The 23072-nt window shown below is 47.5% G+C and overlaps 1 protein-coding gene across 1 annotated transcript in view; it reads left to right on the top strand.

Annotated features, from left to right (window-relative positions):
* Positions 1-23072, top strand: part of LOC120991866 (pepsin A-like) — a 126188-nt gene that overhangs the window by 36883 nt on the left and 66233 nt on the right. The window contains exons 4-7 of the mRNA XM_040420616.1: positions 4017-4135; positions 16993-17189; positions 18943-19053; positions 19287-19431. Of these exons, the coding sequence (XP_040276550.1) occupies positions 4017-4135; positions 16993-17189; positions 18943-19053; positions 19287-19431 (572 nt within the window). The remainder of the gene's footprint in view (positions 1-4016; positions 4136-16992; positions 17190-18942; positions 19054-19286; positions 19432-23072) is intronic.

Below are 23072 nucleotides of genomic sequence, written 5' to 3'. Positions count from 1 at the left end.
TGTGCGCCTGGGGCCGAACGGCCACGTCCTCTACCAGCAACAGAGGCTCCACGGACACCACCACGACCGCGTCCTCGTCCCTTAATAGTATTTTTCTTCATTGTTGCGATTCAACTCGCACCACAATGAAATATATTATTTTTTATAAGCAAAATCCCCTCACTGGAATACTTTCAGTCTTTTGACTGTATGGATTACAGATGGAATGACTGTTATATGTGAGTACCGCTTTCTTTGACAGATTCTAGTATGGGTACATATATGTTTTCCCAACCCCAGCACATTAGTTTGCTAATTCCAGATGTATGAAACGCAGGCCTAACTGTATCTAGTATATTGAACGCCAGATAAACTAACTTGGCCTTTTTTAAATAAAAAAAAAATCCCCTCACTGGAATACTTTCAGTCTTTTGACTGTATGGATTACAGGTGGACTGGTATTAGTAGGGGTGACACAAGCACACCCAAGTCCCTGATGTAGGATTTCTATGGCACAGACCACTATTACAAGTGATTAATGGACGTTGGGAGAGATTGTGCTGCAGCACTAGTCCCAAGATGGCCGCCGCCTATCAGCCCAGTAACATGTGCCACAAAATGGTCTGCACAACCTTTAAAAAAAATAGCCTTGGACTGTGCTGCTAAATCGCTATTGGTCTGAATCCCAGGTGTAGATGTCTGACTTGTTTGGAGCTTTGGAATGCACACTGTGGCAGCTTCTGCTGCAGCACTACAAGTCGCAAAATGGCGGCCGGCGGTCAGCCCAGGTACATGTGGATGGAAAAATCACTCTGGCCACTCTAAAAATAGCCAATCCCTATCAAAAAAGCAGCTCAGCTGCAGTTGTTCAGATGAATCACAGGTGGAGGAGAGAAATTTGCTTCCAGTTATTCAATTATCCCTGCCTATTCTCGCCCTAGCATCAGCTGCGTCTATCCCTGTTCTATTCACATCGGGAGTGAGCACGTCCCGACGTGCGCACAAGCTTATAAAGAGGCTGAGTCACATGCTGCACTTGGCCAATCACAGCCTTGCCAATAGTAGGCATGGCTGCGATGGCATCTTAGGGCAAGTAGTATGATGCATGTTGATTGGCTGCTTTGCAGCCTTTAAAAATGCGCCAAAATACATGCCGAACGACGAACCCGAACCCGAACTTTTACGAAAAAGTTCGGGTTCGGGTCCGTGTCACGAACACCCCAAAATTCGGTACGGACCCGAACTATGCTCGAACTGTTCGCTCAACACTAGTCCTGGGTTGTACAGGAGGACATTTGGTCTGGTCCTGGGTTGTACAGGAGGACATTTGGTCTGGTCCTGGGTTGTACAGGAGGACATTTGGTCTGGCTTTATGTTGAGGACATTTGAGCTGGTCCTAGGTTGTACAGCGGAGAACATTTAGGCTGTTCCTGGCTATATGTGGAAGACATTTGGGCTGGTCCTACAGTACAGACCAAAAGTTTGGACACACCTTCTCATTCAAAGAGTTTTCTTTATTTTCATAACTATGAAGGCATCAAAACTATGAGTTAACACATGTGGAATTATATACATAACAAACAAGTGTGAAACAACTGAAAATATGTCATATTCTAGGTTCTTCAAAGTAGCCACCTTTTGTATTGATTACTGCTTTGCACACTCTTGGCATTCTCTTGATGAGCTTCAAGAGGTAGTCCCCTGAAATGGTCTTCCAACAGTCTTGAAGGAGTTCCCAGAGATGCTTAGCACTTGTTGGCACTTTTGCCTTCAGTCTGCGGTCCAGCTCACCCCAAACCATCTCGATTGGGTTCAGGTCCGGTGACTGTGGAGGCCAGGTCATCTGGCGCAGCACCCCATCACTCTCCTTCATGGTCAAATAGCTGTCACGGCCACGGTTTTGGCCGTGACTCCTTGGGAGCCGCATACAGTTGCCCGCGGTTTTAACCGCAGCTTGAGGCTTGATGTTGTTTGCCTCAAGTGCGGTTGCCGCGGACAACAGGTATGTGTGCGGTCCCTTTGGAGTTTGTGTGCGTGTATGTATGCACTGTCGTTTGTCTGTGTGCACTCTGTGTGGTGTGCACGGACACCTTTTCTGCACTGTGGTTGCCCGTGGCAACGTTTGATGTGTACATGTGGTGGCAGTGTCCCGGCCTTTGGGCTGACTTCCAAGACACGGTTGCCACCCATGTCGTTGCCTGCGGCAACAACCACAGTGTGTTTGTTGTGTTGGACACTGTTCCTTTAAGTTGGTGTTTTCCCTTTCTTGTGGTGCTGGAAGGGTTAACTCCCTTCCCAGTGTGTGTGATGTCACTGGGTGTGTCTGACCGTTGGGTGTGGCCTCTTAGGCCTATAAAGCCTCTCACTTTGGCATGGCTCAGTAGGTTGCTTCAGTCATGCTTTGCTGTTGCAGCCTCCTGTGATTTCCATCTTCTTGTAAGGGCCACCCTTTTGGTCATAAGTTCTAATACCGTGATGTGATGTTGATGTCTTGTGTCTTTGGTTTTTGTGCAGCTATGGATGTCCTGGTCCCTGTGTGTCTTCATGTGTGTGCTGTTTACCTTTGTCTGTGTGGACAGCCTTTCCTAAGCACGGGTTCCAGTCAGCAAGGCTGAGACAGGTTTGGTTGGAACTGTTTGGTTCACCTGTCTTATCCATAGTCATGTTTATGTACCCCCCTTCTTCATGCTGCTTGGCCAGTGAGACTCCTGCTCCTCCGTGCCTAGGAGGAGTGGGTTGTCTTACCCTGCTCCTTAGCCCAGGGACCGCTCGGAGGGTAAGTCAGGGATCCGAGGTTCCTGCGCATGGGTCCTCCTACCTTCAAGGTCGGCCCATGCAGGTAGGAGACAGGGTCAGCGTTAGAGATGCAACAGGAGGTGACCTGCTCCCTGATTCTGTGTTCCTGGCGAGTAGCGACTGGACATCTTCCGTCACCGCACGGCTGAGGATTTCCCCCATCCTCAGCCGTGACAATAGCCCTTACTTTCAAAGTTTTCCCAATTTTTCGGCTGACTGACTGACCTTCATTTCTTAAAGTAATGATGGCCACTCGTTTTTCTTGACTTAGCTGCTTTTTTCTTGCCATAATACAAATTCTAACAGTCTATTCAGTAGGACTATCAGCTGTGTATCCACCTGACTTCTCCTCAACGCAACTGATGGTCCCAACCCCATTTATAAGGCAAGAAATCCCACTTATTAAACCTGACAGGGCACACCTGTGAAGTGAAGACCATTTCAGGGGACTACCTCTTGAAGCTCATCAAGAGAATGCCAAGAGTGTGCAAAGCAGTTATCAAAGCAAAAGGTGGCTACTTTGAAGAACCTAGAATATGACATATTTTCAGTTGTTTCACACTTGTTTGTTATGTATATAATTCCACATGTGTTAATTCATAGTTTTGATGCCTTCATAGTCATGAAAATAAAGAAAACTCTTTGAATGAGAAGGTGTGTCCAAAATTTTGGTCTGTACTGTAGGTTGTACAGAGGAGGACATTTGAGCTGGTCCTAGGTTGTACAGCGGAGAACATTTAGGCTGTTCCTGGCTATATGTGGAGGACATTTGGGCTGGTCCTAGGTTGTACAGAGGAGGACATTTGAGCTGGTCCTGGCTATATGTGGAGGACAATTGGGCTGGTCCTAGGTTGTACAGAGAAGGACATTTGAGCTGGTCCTGGCTATATGTGGTGGACATTTGGGCTGGTACTAGGTTATACAGTGGAGGACATTCGGGCTGGTCCTAGGTTGTACAGTGGAGGACATTTGGGCTGGTCCTAGGTTGTACAGTGGAGGACATTTGGGCTGGTCCTGGCTATATATGGAGGACATTTGGGCTGGTCCTGGGCTGTATAATGAGAACCTATAGTTAAGGGATGAATCAGTCCATGATGTAATTATGGAGGTGATCATCTGGGTCTGGGTCAGTGGATGTCGGAGGTCTCCAGTTTCGTGATGTAACATCAGCACCAACATCTTTGACACACTTCCTCATCCTCACATCTCCTCCATTTACAGTCCCTGTGTTTTGTCCCCAGCAAATCACCATAGATTTAACCCTCGCCTTTCCTCCACTTTCCAATCCACTGATGAGACCGTCTCTATCTCTTATGGGACAGGAAGCATGAAGGGAGTTCTGGCCTATGATAACGTGCAGGTAAGTGTGCCGTTCTACTGGTGCACAATACACAATAAACACACAATACATAATACACAAACTACATACACAACATGCAATGTATAACATTATAAACAATGCATAATACATACAAAAAATATAATACACATATAACACGTAATACAGGCAATACAGACACCGAGATTATAAGCAGATTATAATGTGTCACCTGCCAGTAAGTGGTTAGTTTCCCTGCAGCTCCCCCACATCAAAGGGCTGTGTAATGCAGGACAGGTCCTCCAGAAGGACTGCTGGACCCTTCCCCCCATTAACCCAGGAACGCTCCCCAGACTAACATACACCTGGAGCACAACCGGCCTCCTACCTGCAAGAACCCGCATAGATTAATGTAAAAATAAATCTGGTTTACGAGTCACAGTAAAATACATTTAATAACCATCTGCAAATTCTACATACATTTCATTACCACCGCTACGACCTGGAACTGAGCAATGCTGGGAGGGAGAGAGAACCCTACCCCAAGTGGTGCTGACCGCTAACCTATGTGTATTGAAAGCGCAATGAATGATGAACACTCAGATGGATTGTCTCCCATTGTCAGGACAATCGGGGCAGACCTGCTCATTGACCTGAGACACTCATCTGTCACCTCAAGAGGGGAGCCACATTGTCCTTGAAGGTCATATAGTACTTAGATATTAAGCTGTCTGGACCAGGTGGCTTCATCAGAGAAGGTCCATCAATTATCCATCTCACTTCATCTTCCCTGCTTTTACACTCAAAATGTCCAATCTACTCCAGTATGAAGAATGTAATCAACTAGAACTTCTCTCTTCCTCCCCAAGAGATCCGAGTAGTATTGCAGCGTACTCAAGTTAGGTGTAGAGATGTTCCTGGGTGTTGTAGTGCAATTGTGACACTAACCTGAGACGGCTGACTCTCTGCAAGGGCAGGTGATGATAAGTAATGTTCGTGACGCCAGTGCCAATTAAACGGTGGCACGCCGTTTGCTGATAGCAGGAATAACTGAGGAACCACGTGATGTTAAAACAGAACTCAAACTTTAGTAGTCATCATACATGGACATAGATGGAAGCGCAGTTCCTTTGCAGACAGTTGGTTGCAGTACATTTAATGCAGGCAATATATATATATATAGCAAGGTGACTTCAGAGTGTTAAACACAGGACTTGCAGTACAGGCGGCTTGCACTCTATTCCTGACTGATCCTGGAACATAGAAACTCTTCTCCAAGGCCCGATGCCCTAGCTCTGGCGTATATCCTTGGTTTTATAATTATCAAGTACCTCCTCTGTTGTCTTTAGTACCTCTTGCTTTTCTGGACTTGCCTCTGTCTCTCCCAGCACTGACTCTAGAAACTTCTGAACTCTCCTTTCTAGGCTGGTTAACTGTGGTGTTCCTGCTTCTGCATATATGAGCTCAGGAGGGGAACCTTCTCCTTGGATCTGGAACCCGGTTACAGGGACTGCAATACCCTCTCCTGGTCTGCAGGCTTCAGGCCTGGACTTGACTCGGACATAGTCTAATCTCCAACTCCAACTCTTTAACTCTAGACTCCAACTCCAGACTGCCTCTCCTTACCCTGACTGGGCCTTATATAAACTAGGGCTCCCTAGCTCCCTCTAATGACTAGAAGCTGGAATGACACCCCTAGCAGGCCTGTACTTGCACATTTGACAGTAACAGGGAAGTACATAGCATTACATTACATTACATTTTATAAAGATGACTTTTACCAACTTTCCCTTAAATACGGAGAAACGACAGCACACAAGTGACCCTTCTGTAGTGACGGGCATTACAACTCCCGTACACTACATACCCCGCTGCTTTAAGCTGAGTACGACCTCGTACTCCATCAGGGCCCGCCCAACTGGAATCTCTACCTGAAATAGAAAATAGAGACATGCAGGCATACATATATGTCATTCATCTGCATTTACATTGACATCAGGTCCAATTGGCAAAGGTGAAGGGTGGTGACAAGGGGCGTCGTTCTCTTCTCTCAGGATAGTGAATGGAACTGGGGCGCTGACCTGGCACAGCGTAACATTATAACCAGGATAGTCCATATGTGCAAATTGTCCTTAATAGAACAGCAAGAAACGGTAAAACAGTATAAAAGTTCTTGGAGGCTCAAAGAACAAATATGAGTCCGTACCCAGGTTCCTTTCTTATAAATCACAGAGGCTCTCATGCGGTGGAGTCTTTCTCTGGGCACATTCCTTTTAAAAGAGCAAAAATCTCAGAGGCTCAGGTACTTTTGAGTCTGTCTCCGGGCACAGTTCCTTAATATCAAGTTGCACAATCAAATTGCATAATATTAAACAAGTGCAGTAATACCCCTGATCAACCTGAAAAGGGGGTTAAGGGTAAAAGGTGCAACAACCGAACCGGCACAACGTGGTGTGGGATAGCAGGAGCAGGCAGGAGGTCCTGGAAACAAACTTGGCTTTGTTGACTTTAATATTTCAGTGGTTAACACCTACCACTGAGCCGTGGATGAACTGGCAGCAGCAACAAAGGACCAGAAACATAGGACTCCTGTCCTGGAAGGGTTAACTTTTCAACATCATCCCTTTGCAAAAATAAATCAAAGGCCTAGCAGGCTAATTCAAAAGGGCCTGTCATAATCACCCGGCTCTGCTGGCAAATATGGCCTGTAGTAGTCCTCTACAGGAGGATGTGCCCACATTACAGTGTCAGGGGGCAGCTGCAAAGTGAAGGGACCCCTAATAGGAATTGGCCCCATAGGCCTAGGGGTAAACACACTGGTGGACCGTACCGGTCCCGGCATAATTACTGTAGGCTGTAGTGGACTTGGTACCGACGCCGCAAGCGGTCCGGTGGGCTCTGTGCAGCAATTCACAGCAATAGTGGGTCTTCTTTGGGGCCTTGACGGAGCAATATTAGCAGAAGGTGGTTTACGGGTGGTGACAGGCACCCTTACCTCGTCCTTCTCGGGCGGCGTCTGGATCCTGGCGGTGGCAATCTTGCGCAGCTCCCGCAACTTTTCCTCCAGCCAGACGATCTGGTCACCGATGCTTTCCGTTTCGGAATCGCTGTCCTCTGCTGGCGCCGCCGGCGCAGGTACAGTCAACGATGCGTCGGACGCGGCCGCGGCAGGCTCCGGTGGCGCATCGGGTCTCCTACCCTTCCGGATATTCTCCAGGATAACACAGAGTCCTTTGAGATTTTCCAGGTCTTGGATGGTCTTCTCCCGGCGAGGCAGCTCGGGGGACGGATAGGGACTCACCCACTTCTCCAACACGGTTGGCTGCCAAAACACGTTAGGACCAATGAAGGAGCCCCTCTCTTGGAAAGCGTGGTGGGCCTGTTCTGGAGAGCGTTCAGGTTCCCGCTCGCAGCCAGAATAGTCCTCTTCTGCCTCCCAGTCCTCAGGCTCTCTCTTGGGACGGGTCACAGCAGTTGCATATGGGCCTCTCAGGCTCTCGGCAGGGGTGAACTCCACTTCCTCTCCCTCGCGGAGGCTATGCTGATACGAAGGGAGGTAGTCTCTCTTGACAGATCTCCTGTTGACGTATAAGTCTCTGCTAGTTAGGTAGTCTTGTATGAACCCGTAGCCACGGGTTTTGTCAAAGGACACCACCAACCCCTTTCTCCTTTCCAGGCGGGGTTGGGTACTGGTGTGGCGCTCATGAATAGTCTTGGTTAGTTCCTCATAGTAAATTTTAGTTTTGGTATTCCTCTTTATAGCGGCCTCCCGGATCTCTGCCATAAGTGTTGACCACTTGAATGAGGGCTGAAAGAAGACTCTCCAGGAGCCATAATGGTGCTCTGGTTCTTTCCCTAGTGCCGGGCAGGCGGGTCTCTCCGGTCCCGGAGAGTAGGCCGGTGGAGCGTCCTCTGGCTCTACACCGATATCAGTCATTTTTGGTAACTCAGGCGCGGACGTTGTAGCAGAGCAGTCCTCACTCGCCAACATGCTCGATCCTTCTCTGGAGAGCGACAGGGTGGCGCCAACAAGTTCAGCCAGATCCTCCCATTGCACTGGGAGGCCGCCCCCCAGGTATTCCAGTATGTGGAAGGCGGAGTCCATGCTGGCAGACATGCAAATGTCCAGACAGGCTGTGGCGCCTGACCTTGAACCCTTTCCCGCCTTTTCAGTAAGAAGGCGCCAACTTTTCCCGCATTTTCGGGATGAAGATGACGCAGCAGTAAATTCAGCAAGCTCAGCGGCCATCTTTTAGCAAGAAACGCTGTCTATTCACTGACAGCAAGCAGGATGGTAAAAAGTCCATAAAACCACACTCCGATGTGGCGATTTCTTTCCTCCTGATAGCGCAACACTGCACAGCGCTTTTTGGAGGTTTTAGGGACACTTTTGGTATGTTTTTCAGTCCACAAAGTCCACTTTAATAAAACAGGCAATTTGTCACTTTGGTCACAGGGCAACTGTATAAGGCACAAAGTTCACGCTTCTTGCACTAGAAAGCATGCGTATCCTGTTCGTGACGCCAAAAGAGAGGTGCAGCGTACTCAAGTTAGGTGTAGAGATGTTCCTGGGTGTTGTAGTGCAATTGTGACACTAACCTGAGACAGCTGACTCTCTGCAAGGGCAGGTGATGATAAGTAATGTTCGTGACGCCAGTGCCAATTAAACGGTGGCACGCCGTTTGCGGATAGCAGGAATAACTGAGGAACCACGTGATGTTAAAGCAGAACTCAAACTTTAGTAGTCATCATACATGGACATAGATGGAAGCGCAGTTCCTTTGCAGACAGTTGGTTGCAGTACATTTAATGCAGGCCATATGTAGCACGGTGATTTCAGAGTGTTAAACACAGGACTTGCAGTACAGGCGGCTTGCACTCTATTCCTGACTGATCCTGGAACATAGAAAATCTTCTCCAAGGCCCAATGCCCTAGCTCTGGCGTATATCCTTGGTTTTATAATTATCAAGTACCTCCTCTGTTGTCTTTAGTCCCTCTTGCTTTTCTGGACTTGCCTCTGTCTCTCTCAGCACTGACTCTAGAAACTTCTGAACTCTTTAACTCTAGACTCCAACTCCAGACTGCCTCTCCTGGTCTGCAGGCTTCAGGCCTTATATAAACTAGGGCTCCCTAGCTCCCTCTAGTGACTAAGAGCTGAAATGACACCCCTAGCAGGCCTGTACTTGCACATTTGACAGTAACAGGGAAATACATAGCATTACATTACATTACATTTTATAAAGATGACTTTTACCAACTTTCCCTTAAATACGGAGAAACGACAGCACACAAGTGACCCTTCTGTAGTGACGGGCATTACAGCTCCCGTACACTACAGTATGATTTACTGTCCTCCCAGGTCCCCAGTCTGGACCTCATCAAGCACCCTAAACTGTGTCTCAAGCCATGGGCTACCTGACCCTGCACTGCTATCCTTCAGATCACTGTATCTTCAGTATGGACTTCATTCTGGAGATCTTCTTGGCTACTCCTCAGCTGAGATCACACATCCCTGTTTCCTTCTCAGTGTAATGACAGATAAGGTATAATGGAAAGATCTGCTCCTGTTCTGTGCTTTTGACCCGCACCTGATTTTGGCTCCCAATAACTGATGGAAATAACTGAAGTGTGAACTGGGCCTAAGAGTAATAAAGCAGAAGAAAAATCACAAAACCCAAAACAGCAACAGAAAGCTGAACCCACAGCAAACACAACCACAATACAGAGACTACGAAGAACCACAAGTGCCAAGATGCACTCAAACAAAACCAGAGTCTGGAAACAACTGCACAGAGCTATCGCTACGCCCGTCAGCGGGGCACCAAAACTAAAGGCATAATGATTAAGAGGTGCTCCCAGCAAACACTGGACTACATAAGTGGTTAACAGAACCCAATTCAGACACAGCCGCTGGTGTAGAAGAGTCCAGACCCCGGTGCTGCCAACACTCAGAGCCTGGAATAAGTGGCACCTATCCAAGCTTCTGAGATTAGACAGTTGTCAGAAGAACGGACACCAGTGAATCCTCCTGGAGTGTCGAATTGAACCTCCATAGGATCTCTCCACCATTGAAGAGGAAGGAGTAATGCACCTCCTCCACCAGAGGCGGTTACGTTAGAGGTCTCCTATGTCACAAGCTGTCTATCCTAGATCTACACTGACCTACAAATAAGAGCTCCACATGGGGATCTACCCAGCTCAACATGGTGGGATCATAGGACAGCTCGTCTTGGGCGCCTCCCTGGTCCGGTGGTCTATGGCATGAAAGTCACCACCCAATATGAGGAGCTGATCTGTGTAGAGCATCATTTTCAGAGAACGCAGTTTCCTTGCCACTGGGACAACATCCTCCCTTATGATGTAAATGACGAGACATCTCCCCATATAACCTATAACAGGTCTTCATTCCTCAGGAAACACAGCCAGAAGAAAGCAGATGGAGGACCACAGCTGCACCATCTCTGTGCTTCGTGCATGGTCACCAATCTGCCAGGTGGATCTCCTGTAAAAGAATCTGCAAATATGGAAGGCCCTAAAACAAGCCGTAACCAGACTGTCACAGGAACATAGTTTACAGGAGCCGCCATCCACCACAGTCCTCCCCGTCTGAAAATAGGAGTCAGGAGGATGACTAAAGGGGTGCTGCAGAATCCAGATGGTGACCCCACCGTACAGGGCACTCTTCTGCATAGGAGGTGGATCCACTGAGCCACAGAGAGCAGATCTTCAGCAACACAAATAGGTGCAGCAGAGCAGGAGGACAGATGCAGCAGTGCTAATGGGCGCCCAACTGGAAACCAACAGCAGAACTTGAGGTCCAAAGTAGCAAAGATAAGCAGAAGACTGATGGAACAGGGTTAAGATGATTGGTGCAGCAGAGTTAACTGGATACCAGTATAGCAGAGTAGACAGGGGTGTACAGAGATCTCATTGGGCCCCATATCAGAACATGGTACTGCACCCACACCACCAGATTTCTGATGAATTTACAAATTTTGTTTTTAAGTTGAGGAAATTTTTAGGAGAAAAAGTCATACTCCACCTGACCCACTTTATACCACTTCCATGTCCAAAAAAGTGGAACATGTGCTTTACAAATGTGGCGCTCATTCTGATCACTAGAGATGAGCGAATTTCCCAAAAAGATTCGATTCGATCTGAATTTATTTTGTGACAAATCGCATAAAAAAACGGCTATTTCCTGTCTGCAGAACCTTTATAGTGGTGTAGAACACTGTGCCTTGCAGTTAGGCCTCTTGCACATGACCATATGGCTTTTTCAGTATTTTGCGGCCTGCAAAAAACGGATACGCAAAAAATACGGATGATGTCCATGTGCATTCCGTATTTTGCGAAAGGGAACAGCTGGCCCCTGATAGAACAGTACTATCCTTGTCCGTTATGCGGACAATAATAGGACATGTTCTATCTTTGAACGAAAAAACTGAAATACGGAAACGGAAGGCATACGGAGTACCTTCCGTTTTTTTGGGGGAAATCACAGAGTGTTGAGGTGGCAGCAGCATTAGGAGACCACAGAGTCGCCCAGTGACATAGTGTTGAGGTGGCAGCAGCATGAGGAGACCACAAAGTGGCCCAGTGACATAGTGGTGAGGTGGCAGCAGCATGAGGAGACCACAGATTGGCCCAGTGACATAATGGTCAGGGGGCAGCAGCATGAGGAGACCAAAAAGTGGTGAGGTGGCAGCAGCATGAGGAGACCACAGAGTGTCCCAGTGACATAGTATCGAGGTGGCAGCATCATGAGGAGACCACAGAATATCCCAGTGACAGAGTAGTGAGGTGGCAGCAGCATGAGGAGACCACAGAGTGTCCCAGTGACATAGGGGTGAGGTGGCAGCAGCATGAGGAGACCACAGAGTGTCCCAGTGACATAGTGGTGATATGACAGCAAAATGAGACCACAGAGTGGCTCAATGACATAGCGGTGAGGTGGCAGCAGCATGAGGAGACCACAAAGTGGTGATGTTGCAGCAGCATGAGGAGACCACAGAGTGGTGAGGTGGCAGCAGCATGATGAGACCACAAAGTGGCCCAGTGACATAGTAGTGAGGTGGCAGCAGGATGAGGAGACCATAGAGTGGTGAGGTGGCAGCAGCATGAGGAGACCACAGAGTGGCCCATTCACATAGTGTTGAGGTGGCAGCAGCATGAAGAGACCACAGAGTGACATAGTGTTGAGGTGGCAGCAGCATGAGGAGACCACAGAGTGGTCATGTGGCAGCAGCATGAGGAGACCACAGAGTGTTGAGGTGGCAGCAGCATAAGGAGACCACAGAGTGGCCCAGCGACAGAGTGTTGAGATGGTGGCAGCATGAGGAGACCACAGAGTGGTGATATGGCAGCAGCATGAGGAGACCAAAGAGTGGTGAGGTGTCAGAAGCATGAGGAGACCACAGAGTGGCCCAGTGACATAGTGTCGAGGTGGCAGCAGCATGAGGAGACCACAGAGTGGCCCAGTGACAGAGTGGGGAGGTGGGGGGTAATACCAGTACCAGCTGAAGATGGTGGGGGCAGTAGGAACACCTGGCAGCAAGTGTGGCATCAGAATAGTAGCTGAAGCTGGTACTGCTCCTGCCCCCCCCCCAACCCCTCCTCCAGCAGCCATGGCAGTGGAACATGAGCGCAAAGGCCCCCCCCCCCCCGGTAATATATATGCGGCACACATAATATTGTTTGCAATCTAAAGGCTGAAGAAGGTCCCTATGGACCGAAACTTCCTGCTCATATATTGATAGTGGTTAAACAGCATTTAATTTCCTATAAACTGGATCATGAAAATCACTAAATAAAATTACCTTTAAATTGCAAAGAATATTCCGTGTGCCGCATATTTATATTATTATTAGATCCTCTACCTCGTCTTCTTCATCGCCTTGTAGCTCCTCTGGCTGTACCTGCTCCTCCTCTCATGTCACTTGTGTAGAAAAACCACCCAATTCACTACACATTGCTTCTGCTCCAATGTCCTCCTCCTCCAGTTCAGTCCCCACAGGGCTCATGTGGCCGTGAGATGTAGTCACCACGTCTCCTGACCAGCCAGATTTAGCAGCATCTGTTCCAGGACATGAATCAGTGGAATGACGTTCATCCCATAGTCCTGGCGACTGACAAATAACATGGCCTACTCAAAGGGCCCACGCATGAGCTGCCACTGGCTGACTTTGATGTTACATAGGGGAGTGCTCCTATCCGCATGCATCATCTAGAATTTGTTTATGGCCTCTCTCTGTTCATATAATCTGTCCAACATATGGTGGATGGAATTCCAACAGGTGGAAACGTCGCCTATCATAACCCTTCTTTGGGGGACTCCGTTCTGCCTTTGCAGCTCAAGGAGGGTGTACTTGGCGGTGTACGAGTTGCTGAAGTGCATGCAAAGTTTCCTGGCCATTTTCAGGATGTCTTGCAGATAGTGTGAACACATGTGCCCGGCAGGGCGCATGGCTCAGCCTTCCTTGACACAGCACCGACAACATGTTCTTCCCGTTGTTGGTCACCATGTTTCCGATTTTGAGTTGTCGAGGAGAAAGCCAGGATTCGATTTCTTGATGAAGGACGCGGAGCAGTTCCTCCCCTGTGTGACTCTGTTCGCCCAATCAAATGAGGTGCAGAACAGCGTGGCACCGCCGTGCCCTGCACATGTAGTATGCTGGAGGGGCACTGTGAATTGTCCCTGCAGTGGAGGCTGAGGACACGGTGGAGGATGGGGTGGCAGAGGCGGACATTGTCGCAGGACCAACGGCGTGAGAATGTGGAGGTTGGAGCGGCGTCACCTGGCCAAGGTGCTGGTGTGGCTGTGCAGGAACCACATTCACCCAGTGGACCGTAAAGACGTATTTCTTAGAATTACTGCACACTTCACCTATTTGGGCAGTCATGAGGCCAAAACTGACCACTTGCACTTTGGCAGACACCGACAGGCTCAAGGACTGTCCCACCTTCTGTTCTACATGTGTGTGCAGGGCTGGTACTGCCTTTTTGGCAAAGAAATGACGGCTTGGGACTCTCCACCATCGGCTCGGCACAAGCCATCAGTTCTCTGAAAGGTGCAGAGTCCACCACTTGGAAAGGGAGGGACTGCAGCACCAGCAACTTGGCCAGGAGCACGTTCAGCTTCTGCGCCGTTGGATGAGTGCACGCATACTGCTGTCTCTGGGCAATTGCTTCGGAGATCGATTGCTGACGGAATGACTGATGAGGAGTGGGAGCATCAGGACCAGCAGAGGATGGGAAGGACAGACAGCTCCCTTTGGCTGAGGTGGTGGTTCCTTGACTGCATGTAATTGGGTGCATGCCACTGGGTGATGAAGCGGTTGCTGCGGCAGGTGCAACGGGCGGCCTCCCCTTAGAGCTCTCTATATGTTTTGTGTCCCAGGTGTAGGAAATGCCGAGTGGTATAGAGTGGCCTAAAATGTCTCTTTATGTGTCACGGTGCTCCTACCTGGATACAGCTGGACCCCAGGCTTTGGCTCCGAAGCAATAAATAGGGGGAATAATTGAGGGATAAAAGAATAACTTGAGTCCAGACCTTGAGATGAAGTTCAATGGCAGTTTTTATTGAATAAACGTTTCTCCAAAACCATTTACAGGCTTAGTCTTGGTCCCAGCAGGCTTTAGCATCAAACTGGCAGGCAAACTCCACTCCGCTATATCTGTTTCTCTCTGAATCTGCTGTACTGACAGGCTGGCTGTATAACTCAGCTTCTTCCGTATGCTGCACTTCACTTTGTAGTCTGATTCTAGGTTATGCCAGGGAGCTTTCCTCCTGGCTCCTGAGGCTTTAAGCTGTGGACTCCATGGCCAGAAGAGATTAAGGTGCTCTGGCTGGCGTGGGCACGTCCAGCAGAGATGTGCCCCTGCACACCCTTCACCTAGATGGGGGTAAGCTAGACTGAAGCTAACTGGTCCCCACCCTTCCTGCAGGAAGTATGACTAGCCCACTTCTCTCCAGAGGGGGGTTAGAATGGAATGGAAGGTTCCATTCTATCTAAGTACAGCTCTGCCGTGTTTGCTGCCACCTGCTGGTGAACCAGGAATATTTCATGAACATAACAGTTGCAAACAACTGTCAACCATTCAGGAACCGCTGGGTTGCTGGTCAAGACATGACCGCTAGATGACACCGGGAGCTCAGGCCTCTCGCTGCGACTCCTGCTGCCACGGCCCCTTACTCTGCTGCGACCTCTGCCTGCACCAGAAACATTTAGGCCTCTGCCCCCAATCCTCTGTGCAGGGCCCGGCACTTCTCTGTCTGACATACTGTGTAATAAAATAATTCAATTAAATGTACATTAATACACCCAAAAAATTGTTTTACCACTGAACGGCTAACAGACGATTATTCAGTCCCTACAGAAAAAACTCAGCATTTACTGAGCAATTTGTGCAAAACAGGCTGAATCCCAAAAAACATTTCACCACAGAAGGACAATGTGAGTTCACCGCAGAACGGCTAATAAGACATATATTATTTCTCCTATTAATACATTCCCCAAAAAATATAACAATGTAAGTTCACCGCAGAACGGCTAAGGCCACTTTCACACGGGCGTTTTGGTTTTCTCCGTTCAGGGCTCAGTCACAAGCGTCCAAAACAGATCAGTTTTGCCCTAATGCTTTCTGAATGGAGAAGGATCCGCTCAGAATGCGTCAGTTTGCCTCCGATCAGTCACCATTCCGCTCCGGAGGCGGACACCAAAACACTGCCTGCAGCCAAACGCATCCGTCCTGGCACACAATGTAAGTCAATGGGGACGGATCCGTTTTCTCTGACACAATCTGGCACAATAGAAAACGGATCCGTCCTCCATTGACTTTCAGTGGAGTTCATGACGGATGCATGCGGTTGTATTATGGTACCGGAAGCGTTTTTACGGATCCGCAAAAAACGCTAATGTGAAATTAGCCTAATAGGACGTACGTATCTTTCCTATTAATACACACCATAAATGGCGGTATCACTCAGCACTTGCACCCCAATAATAAGAACGGTTTTCTGGAATTACAGAGCTGTATACTGCCAATGTGGATCCGCAGTCAGTGCAGCAAGGTGTAATAGGATTGTTCCTGTTCCCCAGGCTGTGACCTCCCCGACTGAACCCTGTTCTACAGAAATGCTGCGGGATGATTCCTCCCTGTCCTCTCCGTACACCTTGAATAATCTATCCCTCTTTTCAGCACAATGAAGTCTTTCCTCGCACTGTCCCTAGCGCCTGCTGACGTCTCTCCCTGCACTAAATACACTGGAAAATGGCAGAATCCAAGATGGCTGCCGCTATTTATAGGGCTGTGACATCACAGGGCTGGCTGGCTGCTGATTGGCTGCATGCATGGCATTGTGGGTGATCCCGCCTTCCCAGAATTCCTTGCTTCATGTCCTCACACGTGCAGCAGCCATTTTAGGAAAAAAATGTGATTCGTTACCACAAAGCGCGAGGAAATTCGGATTCGGTGCGAATCAGATTTTTCCTGAAATTCGGATCTAATTCCACTTCATCAGTTTCGATTCGCTCACTGATCACCATAATTCTGACTGGAATAACATGCCCTGAGAATGTGTCATAACTGCCCTGCCTTCAGCCACCACTAGGGGGAGCTCAGTGCCGAGGAAGCCATAAGTTATCATTGACATGAATGGAAGCTGGTAAACTATATGCACAGGACCCCACACCCCTTGGAATTTGCCACCATGACCAACAGACACACTAAAAGAGCAGTCCTTACAACACATGCCCAACCACTGCACTTACCGGGGACACCTATGGGTGGCACTACACAGACAAGGTGTATATAGTGACACAATGCTCCCCATCACATGGAGGAGACCTCTGCAGTTGTCCACAGGGAGATATCATTGTGTGGTTCTATGTACCAGGTGGGGAGTCTTGTGGTCACAAAGCAAGGTCTGATCATCAGCGAGACGGAGTCCTTCTTCCTCTACTATTCACATTTTGATGGTATCTTGGGTTTGGGGTACCCCATCCTATCTGTGTCTGGAACAGCCCCGGTATTTGACAACATGTGGAGCGAAGGGTTGATACCAGAGGACATCTTCTCCGTATATCTCAGCAGGTAACCCCTTATCATAGGACTGTGTCTTCTCACCTCTCATCATAGGACTGTATTTCTCACCTCTTGTTAGAAAATTGCATCTTCTCACCTCTCATTATAGGACTCCATCTTCTCACCTCTCGTTATAGGACTGTGTCTTCTCACCTCTCGTTACAGGACTGTATCTTCTCCTCTCATTATAGGACTGTATCTCACCTCATCATAAGACTGTGTCTTCTCACCTCTCATTATAGGACTGTATCTTCTCCTCTCGTTACAGGACTGCATCTCACCTCATTATAGGACTGTATCTCACCTCATCATAGGATTGTGTCTTCTCACCCCTCATTATAGGACTCCATCTTATCACCTCTCGTTATAGGACTGTGTCTTCTCACCTCTCGTTACAGGACTGTATCTTCTCCTCTCATTATAGGACTGTATCTCACCTCATCATAAGACTGTGTCTTCTCACCTCTCATTATAGGACTGTGTCTTCTCACCTCTCGTTACAGGACTGTATCTTTTCCTCTCATTATAGGACTCCATCTTCTCACCTCTCATTATAGGACTGTATCTTCTCCTCTCGTTATAGGACTGCATCTCACCTCATCATAGGACTTCTCACCTCTTATTATAGGACTGTATCTTCTCCTCTCATTATAGGACTGCATCTCACCTCATCATAGGACTTCTCACCTCTGATTATAGGACTGTATCTTCTCCTCTCGTTATAGGACTGCATCTCACCTCATCATAGGACTTCTCACCTCTCATTATAGGACTGTATCTTCTTACCTCTCATTATAGGACTGTATCATCTCCTCTCTCTTTATAGGACTGCATCTCACCTCATCATAGGACTGTGTCTTCTCACCTCTCGTTATAGGACTGTATCTACTCCTCTCGTTATAGGACTGTATCTCACCTCATCATAGGATTGTGTCTTCCTACCTCTCATCATAGGACTGTATTTTCTCACCTCTTGTTATAGAATTGCATCTCCTCACCTCTCATTATAGGACTCCATCTTCTCACATCTCATTATAGGACTCCATCTTCTCACCTCTCGTTATAGGACTGTGTCTTCTCCTCTCATTATAGGACTGTATCTCACCTCATCATAGGACTGTGTCTTCTCACCTCTCATTATGGGACTGTGTCTTCTCACCTCTCATTATAGAACTGTGTCTTCTCACCTCTCATTATAGGACTGTATCTTCTCCTCTCGTTATAGGACTGCATCTCACCTCATCATAGGACTGTGTCTTCTCACCTCTTGTTATAGAATTGCATCTTCTCACCTCTCATTATAGGATACCATCTTCTCACATCTCATTATAGGACTGTGTCTTCTCACCTCTCGTTACAGGACTGTATCTTCTCCTCTCATTATAGGACTCCATCTTCTCACCTCTCATTATAGGACTGTATCTTCTCCTCTCGTTATAGGACTGCATCTCACCTCATCATAGGACTGTGTCTTCTCACCTCTTGTTATAGAATTGCATCTTCTCACCTCTCATTATAGGACTCCATCTTCTCATCTCTCGTTATAGGACTGTATCTTTTCCTGTCTCATTATAGGACTGCATCTCACCTCATCATAGGACTTCTCACCTCTCGTTATAGAACTGCATCTCACCTCTCATTATATGACTCCATCTTCTCACCTCTCGTTATAGGACTGTATCTTCTCCTGTCTCATTATAGGACTGCATCTCCACTTCTTTCTTCTCTCACCCTCTCTAATATAGTGTTTTCTCTCATGCAGGGAGAAGAGCAGTGTGGTGGTTTTCGGTGGAGTTGATGACTCTCTTTACTCCGGAAGTCTTCACTGGGTTCCTGTCACACATGAGAGGTTTTGGCAGATCACTATAAACAGGTACAACATACAAAACAGATTGTCCTCCAGAGGTTTGCATTGTCCTCTAACATCTTCCTTTTCACCCTCCTCCCTCCAACATTGAAATGTTGCTGGGTCCAGTTACAACCAGTGGATAACAGTCTCATACAGCTAGTGTCAGGTTGACTGAGGGTGAAGATGAATGGTATTCAGGACTGTATGCACAGAACATGCTGCATCCAATGTACTGACGGCCGCCTCTCCTCTTATAGCGTCACCCTCAATGGTCAGGTCCTTGCTTGTGCAGATGGATGCCAGGCAATCGTAGACACTGGAACCTCGGTTATTGCTGGACACCCAGAGGCAATAAGAAGGATTCAAGAAGCCATTGGTGCAAAGGCGGACATCTATGGACTGGTGATTATACCATAGTCTTATCATGTACCAGGATGTAATGTCATCATTATTACACCCACAGCTCTGAACACAACACTACAACCAATAATACCACAATACAACCCTATACTACGCCCAACACTACAACCACTAATACAGCACTACAGCTAGTGCCAGCCTACAATACTACACTACAGCTAGTGCCAGCCTACAATACTACACTACAGCTAGTGCCAGCCTACAATACTACACTACAGCTAGTGCCAGACTACAATACTACACTACAGCTAGTGCCAGCCTACAATACTACACTACAGCTAGTGCCAGCCTACAATACTACACTACAGCTAGTGCCAGACTACAATACTACACTACAGCTAGTGCCACACTACAATACTACACTACAGCTAGTGCCAGCCTACAATACTACACTACAGCTAGTGCCACACTACAATACTACACTACAGCTAGTGCCACACTACAATGCTACACTACAGCTAGTGCCAGCCTACAATACTACACTACAGCTAGTGCCAGACTACAATACTACACTACAGCTAGTGCCACACTACAATACTACACTACAGCTAGTGCCAGCCTACAATACTACACTACAGCTAGTGCCACACTACAATACTACACTACAGCTAGTGCCACACTACAATGCTACACTACAGCTAGTGCCAGCCTACAATACTACACTACAGCTAGTGCCACACTACAATACTACACTACAGCTAGTGCCACACTACAATACTACACTACAGCTAGTGCCACACTACAATACTACACTACAGCTAGTGCCAGCCTACAATACTACACTACAGCTAGTGCCAGCCTACAATACTACACTACAGCTAGTGCCAGCCTACAATACTACACTACAGCTAGTGCCACACTACAATACTACACTACAGCTAGTGCCAGCCTACAATACTACACTACAGCTAGTGCCAGCCTACAATACTACACTACAGCTAGTGCCAGACTACAATACTACACTACAGCTAGTGCCACACTACAATACTACACTACAGCTAGTGCCAGCCTACAATACTACACAACAGCTAGTGCCACACTACAATACTACACTACAGCTACTGCCAGCCTACAATACTACACTACAGCTAGTGCACACTACAATACTACACTACAGCTAGTGCCACACTACAATACTACACTACAGCTAGTGCCAGCCTACAATACTACACTACAGCTAGTGCCAGCCTACAATACTACACTACAGCTAGTGCCAGACTACAATACTACACTACAGCTAGTGCCACACTACAATACTACAGTACAGCTAGTGCCACACTACAATACTACACTACAGCTAGTGCCACACTACAATACTACACTACAGCTAGTGCCACACTACAATACTACACTACAGCTAGTGCCAGACTACAATACTACACTACAGCTAGTGCCAGCCTACAATACTACACTACAGCTAGTGCCAGACTACAATACTACACTACAGCTAGTGCCACACTACAATACTACACTACAGCTAGTGCCACACTACAATACTACACTACAGCTAGTGCCAGCCTACAATACTACACTACAGCTAGTGCCACACTACAATACTACACTACAGCTAGTGCCACACTACAATACTACACTACAGCTAGTGCCAGACTACAATACTACACTACAGCTAGTGCCAGCCTACAATACTACACTACAGCTAGTGCCAGACTACAATACTACACTACAGCTAGTGCCACACTACAATACTACACTACAGCTAGTGCCACACTACAATACTACACTACAGCTAGTGCCAGCCTACAATACTACACTACAGCTAGTGCCACACTACAATACTACACTACAGCTAGTGCCACACTACAATACTACACTACAGCTAGTGCCACACTACAATACTACACTACAGCTAGTGCCAGACTACAATACTACACTACAGCTAGTGCCACACTACAATACTATACTACAGCTAGTGCCAGCCTACAATACTACACTACAGCTAGTGCCAGCCTACAATACTACACTACAGCTAGTGCCAGCCTACAATACTACACTACAGCTAGTGCCACACTACAATACTACACTACAGCTAGTGCCAGCCTACAATACTACACTACAGCTAGTGCCACACTACAATACTACACTACAGCTAGTGCCAGCCTACAATACTACACTACAGCTAGTGCCACACTACAATACTACACTACAGCTAGTGCCAGCCTACAATACTACACTACAGCTAGTGCCAGCCTACAATACTACACTACAGCTAGTGCCACACTACAATACTACACTACAGCTAGTGCCACACTACAATACTACACTACAGCTAGTGCCAGCCTACAATACTACACTACAGCTAGTGCCAGCCTACAATACTACACTGCAGCTAGTGTCACACTACAATACTACACTACAGCTAGTGCCAGACTACAATACTACACTACAGCTAGTGCCACACTACAATACTACACTACAGCTAGTGCCAGCCTACAATACTACACTACAGCTAGTGTCAGCCTACAATACTACACTACAGCTAGTGCCAGCCTACAATACTACACTACAGCTAGTGCCACACTACAATACTACACTACAGCTAGTGCCAGCCTACAATACTACACTGCAACTAGTGTCACACTACAATACTACACTACAGCTAGTGCCAGACTACAATACTACACTACAGCTAGTGCCACACTACAATACTACACTACAGCTAGTGCCAGCCTACAATACTACACTACAGCTAGTGTCAGCCTACAATACTACACTACAGCTAGTGCCAGCCTACAATACTACACTACAGCTAGTGCCACACTACAATACTACACTACAGCTAGTGCCAGCCTACAATACTACACTACAGCTAGTGCCAGACTACAATACTACACTACGTCTAGTGCCAGCCTACAATACTACACTACAGCTAGTGCCACACTACAATACTACACTACAGCTAGTGCCACACTACAATGCTACACTACAGCTAGTGGCAGCCTACAATACTACACTACAGCTAGTGCCACACTACAATACTACACTACAGCTAGTGTCACACTACAATGCTACACTACAGCTAGTGGCAGCCTACAATACTACACTGCAGCTAGTGCCAGACTACAATACTACACTACAGCTAGTGCCAGCCTACAATACTATACTACAGCTAGTGCCACACTACAATACTACACTACAGCTAGTGCCAGACTACAATACTACACTACGTCTAGTGCCAGCCTACAATAGTACACTACAGCTAGTGCCACACTACAATACTACACTACAGCTAGTGCCACACTACAATGCTACACTACAGCTAGTGGCAGCCTACAATACTACACTACAGCTAGTGCCACACTACAATACTACACTACAGCTAGTGCCACACTACAATGCTACACTACAGCTAGTGGCAGCCTACAATACTACACTGCAGCTAGTGCCACACTACAATACTACACTACAGCTAGTGCCAGCCTACAATACTTCACTACAGCTAGTGCCAGCCTACAATACTTCACTACAGCTAGTGCCAGCCTACAATACTACACTACAGCTAGTGCCAGCCTACAATACTACACTACAGCTAGTGCCACACTACAATACTACACTACAGCTAGTGCCAGACTACAATACTACACTACAGCTAGTGCCAGCCTACA

The sequence above is a fragment of the Bufo bufo genome, chromosome 2 (assembly GCF_905171765.1).
Source record: "Bufo bufo chromosome 2, aBufBuf1.1, whole genome shotgun sequence".
NCBI classification, from domain to species: domain Eukaryota; kingdom Metazoa; phylum Chordata; class Amphibia; order Anura; family Bufonidae; genus Bufo; species Bufo bufo.
The sequence above is the reverse complement of the archived record's forward strand: the minus strand, read 5'-3'. Positions and strand labels throughout refer to the sequence as shown.